This window comes from Pinus tabuliformis, chromosome 1_2, assembly GCF_031772625.1.
Source record: "Pinus tabuliformis cultivar Carrire ecotype Pingquan chromosome 1_2, CPIR1, whole genome shotgun sequence".
NCBI classification, from domain to species: Eukaryota; Viridiplantae; Streptophyta; class Pinopsida; order Pinales; family Pinaceae; genus Pinus; species Pinus tabuliformis.
The window spans coordinates 326,255,347-326,268,484 of NC_142298.1; the positions used below are offsets into that span (position 1 = coordinate 326,255,347).

The following is a 13,138-nucleotide window of genomic DNA, read 5'->3' on the forward strand; positions in this document are numbered from 1 at the left end:
CAATTGAAAAAGAGATTCGCCACATTCAGATTTTCAGGGATTCACAGTTGATTGTTAATTGGTTCAATGATGTTTCTAGATTTCATGTTCATACTTTTGGTCCTATTCCAGAGGAGATCTTTATGCTGAAACAGTCTTTTGATTATATATATGTTTCTCACATTTACAAGTACAGGGAAAGAAATGGAGGAGATCTTTATGCTGAAACAGTCTTTTGATTATATATCTGTTTCTCACATTTACAAGTAAAGGGAAAGAAATGGGACAGCCGACGGCCTGTCCAAAGAAGGCATTACTCAGAATGTGAGAACTTGGCAGATAGAAGAGTTCAAGGAGAACCAACACTACAGTTACTATCACAGGCCAATCTGATGGTTTAATTTTTGCTTCCAGTTTCCGCTCATGTTTTTCAGCGATTTTTTATTCTAAACAATATATTTATGTATCTACATGTATAGTTTCTGGTGGGCTGTTAAAATCCAGTCGCCTTGCTCATTTTCTATGGGCTCATTATCATGGGAGATAGTTCTCAGACAGTTGTCTTCTGAGGACGTGTGGCGGTTTTTTTGTTTGGTTTTTGATATTCTAAGGCTACACGTGGCAGTTTTTTTGTTTGTTTTTTGATATTCTGAGGCTATGTGTGACAGTTTTTTCGTTTGTTTTTTGATATTTTGCTCACAGTTTGATGACAAGTCTATATTTATGCAGCCTGATAAAGGCCTTTTTTAGTGTGCTTAAAGCACATACTAAAGGTAATTTTCATATCTTTAATGAAAGTTAAGTTTTTTTCCTTGGAAAAAAAAAGTAACATTTTTACAAAAAAGAAATATGTATATCTAATTGCATTGATATTGGAAAAAAAACTCTTACTTTTCACAAAAGCACTTTGGTGGAACATAATGATTTTCTTTTTAAAATTCAGAACTCTAAAAAATCCCTGCCATGGTAATGCTATAAGCTGCATAGCCCTCATTTAGAACCAATGCTCATTTTAAAATTTTACGTCTTTATTTATTTTTCCTCCATTCCTATTTTTCATTTTTTTACTTATTTATATTATTGAAAATTTTGATTTTTTGCTCCTTCCAATATACATAACAAATTTTCATATTGATCATATTTTATCCAAGTTGTATACTCTGCAAAATATTTATTTTTATATTGTTCTAGAATGACCTTGATGTGCCAAGTCCAAGAGTTGTCGCTGCAAGGAGGTATATGGCCTGCAAGAGCAAACAAACTACTACCTTAGTATATGATGCTATTAACTTCATTATACAATGTACATCCATTTCACAAAACTCAGTGCAAGGGACACAACAAAATTCCTTCCAAGCCTATTATTATCACAATTCATAGCACTTGCAGTATAAGACAGACCTAGAAAAGTAGCAAGTTCCCTCTACGAATGATAAGCCATTTTTTTCATGCCAAAGCTGTAAAGAGTTTACTTTTGAATGTCTTACCAGGAAGCCAATGAAAAAGGACTGCCCAAAATATCGAAGAAAAATAGGTCCACTGAAACTTATGAAGAACTGTGGATCACAGGCGAAGTCACATGACACGAGGACACGAGACACGGAGGACACGTAAATACGAGTATTCGACACGAGATGCAGCGACCCCGGAAACAGGGTATGAGGGGCACGTTTATATATATATATATATATATATATATTAAAAAATACTGAAATATAGTACTTGATCCATATAGATATGAATCGTGATGATATCTATTTAGTATTTAGTATACACTATTTACTATTTAGTAATTTACTAGTTAGTTTATTAATTTACTACATCAATGATGTTCACAGTTCAGTGTTCATTGTTCATGTTATAATTTTTTTTATTGACTTCCGTTTGATCATGTTCAAACTTCACATAAGCTAGTTTATGAACTATAAATTTATATGTGTTCAAACTTCATTGTTGACCAGAGCATTAATCGAGCTTTCCCTCCCTTTAGACCTCAAAGGTGTAGTGAGAAATGAGCACATGACGGGGAGTTGGGATTTTTATTTCAACACACGATCTATATGTGGTCACTCATGTATAATTAAGTTCCATAGGCTATAACACAACTTACAAGAAATTTAAGTGCTCCAAACTCTCAGCAAAGCATGCGAACGCTCGTCTCCTACATCTCCAGGTCCAGGTCGATGTGAAGTTGTGAGCATTGCACTCGAATCTGATGGAATTCCTCACACTGCACAACAAACTGGATTCCAGCAGTGAGCAAATTCAACTTTGGCGGCAAACAATGACAAAAAAAACCCAAAAATAAACCATGTTGCAGGTTTTAAATGTCACCTTTCATGGGACACGTGTCCTAAAAACCAAAAACGTTAGGGCATGTTTTTGTCATGTCCAAAACATGTTTCTCAATTGGAGGATACGAAAAAAAGCGTTTTCGACATGTTTTACGGCGGTTTTCGTGTCTAACACGTGAAATACGGGACACGAGACCCTAAGGGACATGTCCTGTGACTTAGATCATAGGTTTCAAAAGAAGCCCCTCTACTAGAGGCATCTATATTCTATATGATGAGGGACACATAAGAAAAATGAAGAATACCCAAGGCAAGGTATTTGAAAGAAATTGATGAGACTTCATCAGTTAGCTTGAGTCAAAATATGTCTCTTACAACAAAATCTAGCACCCACAAAAGTGAAGTCCTAAGCACCAAGGTGATAGTTGTGTGTAACCTAGGAAGGCTTCTGACTATCACTTCAACAACTCTTCTTCTCACTTTAGGCTAACTCTTCTCTAGCACAAGGGGAGTATCCCTAAAGTAGGATTATCAAGGCTATGGAGTGGGGCCACAAGGTGAAAATGAAGGGTAAGCCTTCATAAAACAAATTGTTCTAGTATAGTCTAGTATGGGCATGGAAGTGGACATGGGAAAGGGTATGGACAAGATAGGAAATGGAGGAAAAGAATAAAAAAGGGAAATGATATGGAAAGAAACTAGTGCCTATCAATGTATTGGGTCAATGGAGTCATGAAATATTGCATGAATTAAAGAGCTAACTTGCCACAAACAACTACATGGAGGTAGGCCATAGGGTAGAAAAGCCTAATTTTCCACATTCGACCTAATTAGATGAAAGAACTAGTTTTGATCTATGTATTACTTAGATATATACTCGAGGTTAAAGGAACTAGCTTTGATACAATTCCCCTTAAGACATGGAAAGCTAATCTTAGAGAGCTAGAGTTGCTAGTCACCATACAAATATGAAGGTGCTGATTTATTTTGCTGAATTATTATCACAATTCAACAACTCAGTTTGATAAATGAATGAAAATAGTGCAGAACTAAAACAACAAATAGAACAAGTGGGATATACTCTTCACATTAACTATTCCAAAATGAAATGGATTTCATTATTTGGCCTTCATATAAGTATGATAGCAAGGTAGTTTCAACTTTCTACAACACATTAACAACAAAATTGAAGATAACAAGACCATACAATAAAATAGAGCAATACCTCACTTATTCATAAGTCTTCAAGGATTTGATATACAAAGGAGCTCAATCAATCATCACCTCCAAGCTCCTTCTCTATCTCCCATCACCCCTCAATATCTAGCCATATCACTAATCATACCACTCCCTTGATCCCCCAAGAATGGAGAAAAAACTTCTCTTTATATAGAGGTAGCTTTATCTCTTTCACAATAAAATAATTTTTTTCTCCAACTAATTCCATGACAAGTCAAAGAAATATAAAATAACAAAGTAGTTAACTTCACTCTAATCAAAGTTGACTATGTCACGTGGCCTTCATCCCTCTCCAAGATATTTCACTACACTAAAAAATATGAAGCAATAAGCAAGAGAAATCTCAGAGAGAGAGAGAGCATATTACAATGTTTTAGAAGTTGCATGGTTTACTTAGAAGAATTCATCAAATCTTCCCTCCAAGTCATATGAATGAAAAAAACAATATAATATCCCCCCCTATGAGACTGCTCCATCAACCAAATCCTTAAACTAGGAAGTGTGGTATGTTTCCCCTTTATAGTAACTACCTTAGAGATACACTCTGCGAAGTGTGATGTTGTTGCATGTACGACATTCCTATTGCAACTCCTTAGATCTAGGCTTGTTTTTCTCCTCCAATCCATCATACACTTGTGCTTCAAATTCATTTTGTAGTGATATATCAATTCCTACTTCCTAGACACTTTATTTCATATGTACTAACATGCACTACTCCATGATCATTTTTTCCAATTATTATGAGTCCATGTGTTGTTTCCCAACTTAGAGTGGTGTTGATAAATTCTGACTTGTTTGTAAAGTGTGCAACATAGATATGAAACATTATCATTTATTTTTGAGTAAAAGTCTTATTTTTTTCCTTGTCTAGCCATGGGGAGCATAATTGTTCTTAGACAATTGTGTCCTAGCCTAGGCCACTAGGTATTTCCAAGTATCAAGGTAGGTAGTGTAATCATAACACCTCCATACTTAACTTTTTCCATAATTTCCTTTACATTTCCATTTCATTCATACAAAATTTACATTCCCTAACTTATAAATAACATATCAAATGTCACCAAAATGAGTCCAAATGAAGAATTCAATGTTGAATTTTGTAACTGTGGTCAGTCTTCATAATGTATATTTGACCACTTGATGTATTTGTATTGATTATTTTAAAGCATATTTTAAATGCTAGAGTCAAAAGAAAATTATATTTTGAGTCAAGTCCCATTTGGACTTTTGAAAGAAGAAAATTTGAATTTTTGAATTTGAAATTTTTGGCTCCAAGTTTGTCAAGTTGGCCTCCCTCCAAGTCAAGTCGGCCCAGGGAAAAGGACACACCCATTCGACCTAGCAGATCACTATATAAAGGCAACTCGACCTCATTCTCTCACCACCAATTCACACTCTCTCAAGAAGACAGTTTCTGGGCATCCTAGTGAAGATCAAGAAGGACAAGAAGGATGAATTGGATCTCTCTCTCTCTCTCTCTCAAGCTCGCACATGTGGATAGGTTCTCTCTCTCTACAATTCACATATTTCTGGGCAATTTCTATTGCAGAGGCTGAAATTTATGGGTAGTTGCTGGTTGCGAAAATTATGGGATTCTACAGGAGGGCCAAAACTCTGGGTCAAATCAAGCAGAGTGAAGTGCTGGATCAGGTTGGGAGGCTTGACTTGGAGGGTTTGACCAGGTGTGACCTAGTTAATGACTAGAAGGTCTAGGTGTGTCTCTTGTTGAACAGAAGAATTTCTCTATTGAAAAGGTTGCTAGGTTTTTCCCCTTAATGGGTTTCCCCAAGGTAAAGCTTGTCTTCTCTTTGTGCATTATGATCTCTACTATTCTATTGTTCTTGTATGGTTGAACTTCTGAAGCATACTTGTTGAATGATATATTGGAATAATTTAAAGGAACATCAACATCAAAAGTAATTATTAGTTTTTCAGAAATATTGTGCTAGTCTCCATTGTACTTAAGAAAATCAACATTTAGGAAAGAAGAAAATCATGTGAACCTCAGTCAAATTAAGCGAAAATAAAAAGGTTGAGAGATAAAGAGCATAGAAAGGGAAATAATTCAAGTCCCACTGCAATAAAGGGCCCACCCCCTAAAGTCCTAAAGTTGAATTGCTATCAAAAGAAAAAAAGGACTAAGAAACTAAGAAAATATGTCAAAAAGGGAAAGAGAAAAGTGCCAAAGTAGAGAAAAATGAACAAAAATTGCTCTCTCTCAAACTCAACACATCATTACTTTGAAAGTTATTCTTTAGGTTTTCCCTACTCCCTTTCCATAAATTATAACACCCTCACATTAACTTAGAAACTTAGGAGGATACCTTTTGTCTTACTCTCAAGACATATGTAAAGGGGATGAAGTTATACCACCCTAGTTTTCCTAAGCAACTAGTAAGACCGTAAGACTAGTTCATGTTATTTTTGCTAACTCAAATTATCTATGTTGTCTCACCTTACAACTTTTGTTCAAAGTTTGATTCATGATGATAGGTTGGGTGCTATGCATAGGAATTCATACACATTTCCTTGAAGGTTCGTGATAGAATCGACACCACATCACCAAGGTGTCCACAACATTACATGGAGTTTGTTCTACATTTATTCCTAGCATATATGAGGGATTGCCCCCTTGCCCTCGCCCCTTGTTATTTAGCCCATTTCACATTTGATGGCTTGTTATCTATGCAGTATCAAGCTAATGTGTAATGCATGTGTGAACACACCTAGTCTATTGTAGATATTATAACATGATTCTAGAGAGTTCTAGAAAGTTTTCCATGGTCTAGACTCATAGAAAAAAATAGTTTCATTTCTCATACATGTCAACAATTATTATTATATTTATGAGAATCTAAGTGGTTTGACCCACTTTTGACTCTCATTTTTTTTCTTTTAATTAGCCATTTGTTGGAGCATTTCATGACTAGATCAAACCATTTAAAGAGCTCTCACATGTGTGGATAAGGGGAAGTTATGATTTAGTTAGAAAACCACTTGCTCTAACACATTGTTCAACAAAAGCACATTGTATTTAGAAACCCCCTCTTGAATAAAAGGAGGATGTTTAATTCATTTTCACTCATGATAGAAAATGCTCTAACACATTGTTTGACAAAAGCACATGGTATTTTGATAGTTGTACTGAGACACCTCCTCTCCTATAAAAAGAGGATGTTTAGTTCATTTTCACACATGAGCAAAGATAAAGAAGACGTCTTTACCATTTGTTTAATATGACTTCTTTTTATTCTTTTGCAAATATTCTATGGATTTTAAAGAAAATCAAATTATATCTTAGACTTCTCAAGCAATCAAGGTCACGATAAAGGATCCAAGGAAGTATAACTTTTTATTAATTTTTTTCATTTTTCAATAGTTATTAGATGATTTGTTTTTTTGCAATAGGAAAATCATAACATACTTTCTTAATATTTCATTGCTCATCTAAACAACTCTTTAATTTGACTTGGTTATTTTGTTAGATTTAGATTTAACCTCCTTAGTGAGATAAGGTTTTATGATTTCAAGTCAGTGCTTTTCTCCCAATCTTAGGTGGTAGTTGACTTGATCACACTCCCTATGGGGAGTCATTCAATTAAAATAAAAGTCCAATATGAAATGGTGAAGGTATTCGTCTATTTTTTTCAATCAAAATTTAATTTTTGACCTTTATTTTAAAATTTTCCAAGGGAATTAAAGATTTCAATTTCAAATTTATTTTTTAGTTAACCTGCTTACCTCATGTTAGGGTTTTACTTTTCCATATCTATAATTTAAGTACAATAAATTAACAATATTGGGTTTATTAGAAGCAATTGGAAAGTGGCTTTATTACTTATCAATAGTCTCAACGTTTGGATCCTCAATAGAGATCATCTCTAGGAGCCTTCAATGATCATTGTTTAATATTTTAAATGGATTGGATTTTTTTCAAGGGTTTTAACTGAAATATGAACATTAACACTCAAACCCTTACTTAGGTCGCATTGTCACTATTGTAAAACATTTTTTTGTTGCTTTATTGGAACAATGCCAACACATGATCTGCCTCTATGCATGATTTTTAACAAATTTTGAGTCAAGCCCAGAAGGGGTCAATCCCCTAAGCAAATTTCTTGATAATTATTCATGTCTGATTTCCTTGTGGGTTTTCTTTTCAACGCTTGGTAATTTTTTTTTAAGGGGTGAATACTCACTGTGTAAAATTATTCTAACTCCATCAGGCAAATTTAACACATATTTGACAGTGGCACTTGACCGAGAAACCTCGCCTTAGCACCATATTCAACTAGACAAAAGCTATCATGGATTTTCTTCAAAAGCTATTGTGGATTTTCTTCGTAATCGGTTATGGAATTTGATTTTTCGTACGAAGGGCAGAGCGGAGCATGGGGAATGCCACTAAGTTTTTTTTCCTGATCTGAATTTACTTTACCAATAGGCCCATATCTTTATAGGTGCTTTGGGTTCGATGAGTGAGGCGGGGAAATTGCATGGATCGATTCTGGGTGTGTCTCTTTCGATTTTGTCAACAAACATATTCATAAATAAACCCTCGACCTCCTTTAATTTCACATCGGTTTTGCTCTAAAAAGTCTCTTATCCTCCACATTACTCAAATCGCAGGTCCCTTACAACGAAAGGGTTTATACGTGAATAAGGTAAATCAATACTGGGTTGTGACCCACATTTAAAATTTTGTAGAGAAACTTAATTCGATGGTTTGTTACAGTGACTCAATTTATGGTTGCAACTTGATTTTTTTGGGGACAACTCCAAATATCGAAATAACACCATGGATCCAGGGTTTAGTTCAATTAGTCTTTCCAAATATTTCTGGAGTGTATGCACAATTTGGCTAAATTTGAATCTAATGGTTTACCCGAAACCACTTTTTTAACTTGTCACACTCTTACCAGCCTAATGCATTTTAAAATCGTAATCACTATTGAGCATGGTTGCGCTTTCTTTTTTGGACAACTTTGAATATGGAAACAAGGTCGCATCTCTAGCGTCCCATTAGTTTAATTACTGAACTTTGAAAGATATGAACCCATTTCTACATTTGAATAAGGGTTACTGAGTATTTACTCTTGCTTAGTTTAAATATAGTTAAATTAGAGTGAAAACAATAAAAACACATAACTTTAAAAATTACAATTAAAATAACAAGATAATTCATGAACAAATAGAGTTCTCATAATTTTTGGCTAGGGAGCAATAATGTAGTGAAATCTAAGTAAAAATTTTGTCTCCATGATGACAACCAACTGATAATAACTTGAGTGATATAGGTATTATTAATATGACCCACAAGCATGTGAATTTGAGAGTCTAGATTAAATCTACAATGTCCAAATGGGATAACAGTAAGTGATGAGCATGCAAACAACGCCTGTGTCAGACCCCAAGGAGAAGTAAGGATTAATAATGATATCTATTCCAAATTCATCCCTTAATACCCCCTCCACCCATTCCCCAACTCTTGCATATCTCGTTATTAGAAAACCTCGACCTCATCTCTTGTCCTTTCTGTCAAAGGTCAATGTCAATATTTCTTTGAATCCCTCATCAGCTAAAGCTCCACCCTCAATGTTGATTTGCAACATTTCTTGATTCCATCTCTCTGTCATTTGCGCTTCTCAAAGTGTTATGAATTAAAATAACAAATATTAATAATAATAAATTAATTAATGTCCCATACATTGTGAAGAGACATGGGTCAAAGGATGTGACCTTCTATCTTCGGGGCTAGTCAAAGCCTATATAGGCACACCGACACGAAGAAATGTAACCACCAATTAATTTTTATGAATAATACAACTACTACTTACTACAAACACAAGTCTACACACACAAATTCATGTTTGCATATAGGTTTAACCATTTCAGTGGTATCAGAGCCACTATTCCGCTAGCTCGACGCCATCCTTCCTGTGCCATCACATCTTTGTTGTACGTATCACTGTCTTCCCTGTTCCATTCGTCCACTACAATTGTCCACGCATTCCCTACGTTGCTCGACACCAACCCTTCCACCGCTGCACGACACCACATCCGCTACTATCTGTCGAGCCTCCTGTCCACACCAATGCATTGCGGCATGCCGTTAAAAACACGACCGTTCCTCTTGCCGCAATCAAACACCTATGCCACGAGGAACTCCACTTAGTTAAAATTGTCGTCCTTGGTGTCATCGTCGTCGTACCTTGTCCACAACCGGTGTCTGTCTGCAACCAGAAATCTTCACAACGTTGTCGGGCCGCAGTCTGTCGTGCCCTTCTTCCTCCCTACCGTGCTCATCTTCCCATCCGTTGACCTGGGTTAAACCGTGACAGTCTGCTACCGCCGCTTGTCGTGACAATGCCCGCTGCCTGCCCACCTGCTAACCAACAGTCCTATTGACATTTTTTACGGAAAAGCGGATCAACATATCACACCTTGATACATATATTACCATATTAAAACACATAAAATTTAATTAAATTTATTAGTTAGTTTATATAAATTGATTAATCTAATTAATTAATTTATATACCAATGATATAATTTAATTAAATTTTATTAATTAGTTTATATAAATTGATTAATTTAATTAATTAATTTATATAATTGGATTAATTTAATTAATTAATTAAAAAAATTATATTATTATTATTTAATTAAAAAAATTGGGTCTACAAGGAAAAAGAGGAACAAAATGGGAAGCGGTGATAATGACGACAATTCGAAGAAATTTCAAGAAGAACTTGACAAAATGCACAAGCGCCTTGGCAATGTCGAAAGAAAACAAGATGAATTCGGGAAGAGCCAAGACGAAATGGTAGAGGATATCAAAGAAATAAAGAGCATGATGAACCAGTTTATGGGAAGATACAATCCACCTTTTACTCCCTTGGCCACGCAAAGGACAAAGACTCCGGAAGGCGAAATTTTTCCAAGTCATGAATTTCCGTTGATGCACGAAAAGCCACGAGTAACGCATATACAGTTCGAAGGAAGTTAGTACTATACAAAGTTTCTCGACAGAGATTACCTTAAAATTCAAAGAGAATTACCTAAGTAAAATGGTAAGGACCACAAAGACACTATTGTATGGGTAAATAAAATGGATGCCATTTTCGGAGCAAACCCTTTAATAGGTGAACAAGAGAAGGTCATGACCGCATCCAACAACTTGGAAGTTGAAGCATATGATTGGTTCCTATGGTGGTCCAACAAATGTGCAGCTTGCTTGTTCAATTGGGAAAATTTTAAAAATGTCCTGCTAAAAAGGTTTCATGACGAAGAAGATGACGATGTTTACGAAAAATTCGTTTACCTCAAACAGAAAGGATCAGTAAGCGAATACACCCACGAGTGGGAAGTATAGGTATAAGGAAAAGGGGATTCTTAGACGAATAGCTCCGAAAGATGTATTGATATGGCCTTAAGGATTATATTTGGGAAGAATTAAAACTATATAAACCCCAAACCATTGAAGAAGATAGACATGCAACAATAATTATTGAGAGAAAACATAAGCTCAAAATGTCATCATTCAAGGAAGACAAAGACCAACAACAACACTTGGGAAAAATAGAAACTAACAAATGTAGGTATTGTGGAGACAAATTGACATGAGGGCATAGGTTCCTTAACAAGAAATTATACACTTATTGTTAAAATTGGCAACTAGGGCCAAACTTCATGTGGGTCATCTTATTCAGGGCTGATAATATTTTTATTAGATTCCTCTCGTCGAGAGGTGTAGGATTGATATAAAGATCATCCGATTCCGATAAGTATTCATGGAGATATGAATTTATTTTGATTATGGAATTATTATCAAGCCGACCTACAACTCATGTAGGCTCAGAAGCCCAACAGTCGCATCTATTCAAACACCAATGTTGTGTATAAATACAGGACTTTTCCTCATTTGGACTCACTCATCTCATCACATCTCTCTCTTTCTCTACTGCGCAGAAAAGAGTCTCTTCTCTACTGCGCAGAAAAGGGTCTCTCCCTCACACATGTGAAGCCGGAAGCTGCTGAAACTGAAGCTGCAACTACAGAAGTAAAGATTGACCTATGTGGACTAGAAGATCTCCTCATCTGAACTGCGTTGTAGGTTCATCTGAACCTCCTTTGAAAGCTGCAACTTTTGGTGGTGGAATCAAGTCAATCCGACAGACGGTTTGCAAGATATCGACTGCCCTAGTTTGAAATCGGAAGCTGCTGAAACTGACGCTGCAACTGCAGAAGTAAAGATTGACCTGCGTGGACTAGAAGATCTCCTCATCTGAACTACGTTGTAGGTTCATCTGAACCTCCTCTGAAAGCCGCAACTTTTGGTGGTGGAATCAAGTCAATCCGACGAATGGTTTGCAAGATATCGACTGCCCTAGTTTGAAGCCGGACGCTGCCAAAACTAAAACTGCAACTACAGAAGTAAAGTTTGACCTGCGTGGACTAGAAGATCTCCTCATCTGGACTCCGTTGTAGGTTCATCTGAACCTCCTCTGAAAGCCGCAACTTTTGGTGGTGGAATCAAGCTGATTCGACGATCGGTTTGTGAGATATCATCTGCCCTAGTTTGATGATGAAGCTGCTAATGTTGATGCTGCTGATCTAGGGTTTTCTACTGCTGATATAAATCAGATTTATTGTACTATTTCTCTCTGCTGAATTATTAAAGATAAAAGAAAAATTGATCAAAGGGTTTCCCCACACATTGTGGGGTTTGTCCCTGGCTAGCCGCCACATCTTGTGTCTCTTGTCTTGGCTTGTTTTCTGTCGATCATTTAATGTTCTATCTGCACTTTACTTTATGTACATTTGATTGCTAATCTATGGAATATAATAAGAAAGAGAAGTAAACTATTATAAGCATAGAACATACCATAACTTAACATGGTATCAGAGCTGAGGTGAAGACAAAGCCCAAGCAAGAGCAAGAGCAATCACCGAAGAGAAGATTGGCAAGGCTATCCTAAAAGAACGATGGGGTCCTCAACACTCTTTCTTGTCAAAGACAAGCTCCCTAAGAAAGCTGACTATCACGGTTGGAAGATGTCTATCGATCTAACCCTTAAGGATCAGGGAGTGTTGGACCATGTGAGAGGAAATATTGTTGAGCCTCCATCAAATGCATCTGTTGCTGCCAGGAACAAATGGAAAACCAGTGAAGTCTAAACAAAGAAGATCATCCGAGACTCTATCAACAAGCGTTTGGTGGCCTACATCTCCGATTTGGACACCTCCAAGGAAATCTACAATAGACTGGTGAGTTTATTTAAAGTAAATGATGCAAATCAAGTTTTGTTTCTTAGAAATAAGCTGAGGAAAATCAAGAAGGGTAAAGATGAGAGTATGCAAGCATACTTCTTAAGAATCACCAAGATCAAGAACGATCTCCTATCTATTGGGGAGACTATTACTGATAGGGAAATGGCACTCACGACTCTTGGAGGATTACCATCCGAATGGTACGTGTTCAGGACTACTCTTCTGAACAATAACGTAATTCCTAGTTTCGAGGAATTAATGGATAGATGCATTCAAGAAGAAACAAGGGTAGAAGAGCAAGAAATGCCCATGCCTAAAGGTCCTCCTGCTGCCTTTTCTTCTCATGCTAAGAA

General features: G+C 36.1%; 1 protein-coding gene across 1 annotated transcript in view; it reads right to left on the minus strand.

Annotated features, from left to right (window-relative positions):
- The window catches only part of LOC149205700 (CBBY-like protein), a 327,551-nt gene that overhangs the window by 131,607 nt on the left and 182,806 nt on the right, over positions 1-13,138 (minus strand). Inside the window, exon 6 of the mRNA XM_089393530.1 lies at positions 1,177-1,223. Coding sequence (XP_089249656.1) covers positions 1,177-1,223 — 47 coding nt within the window. The remainder of the gene's footprint in view (positions 1-1,176; positions 1,224-13,138) is intronic.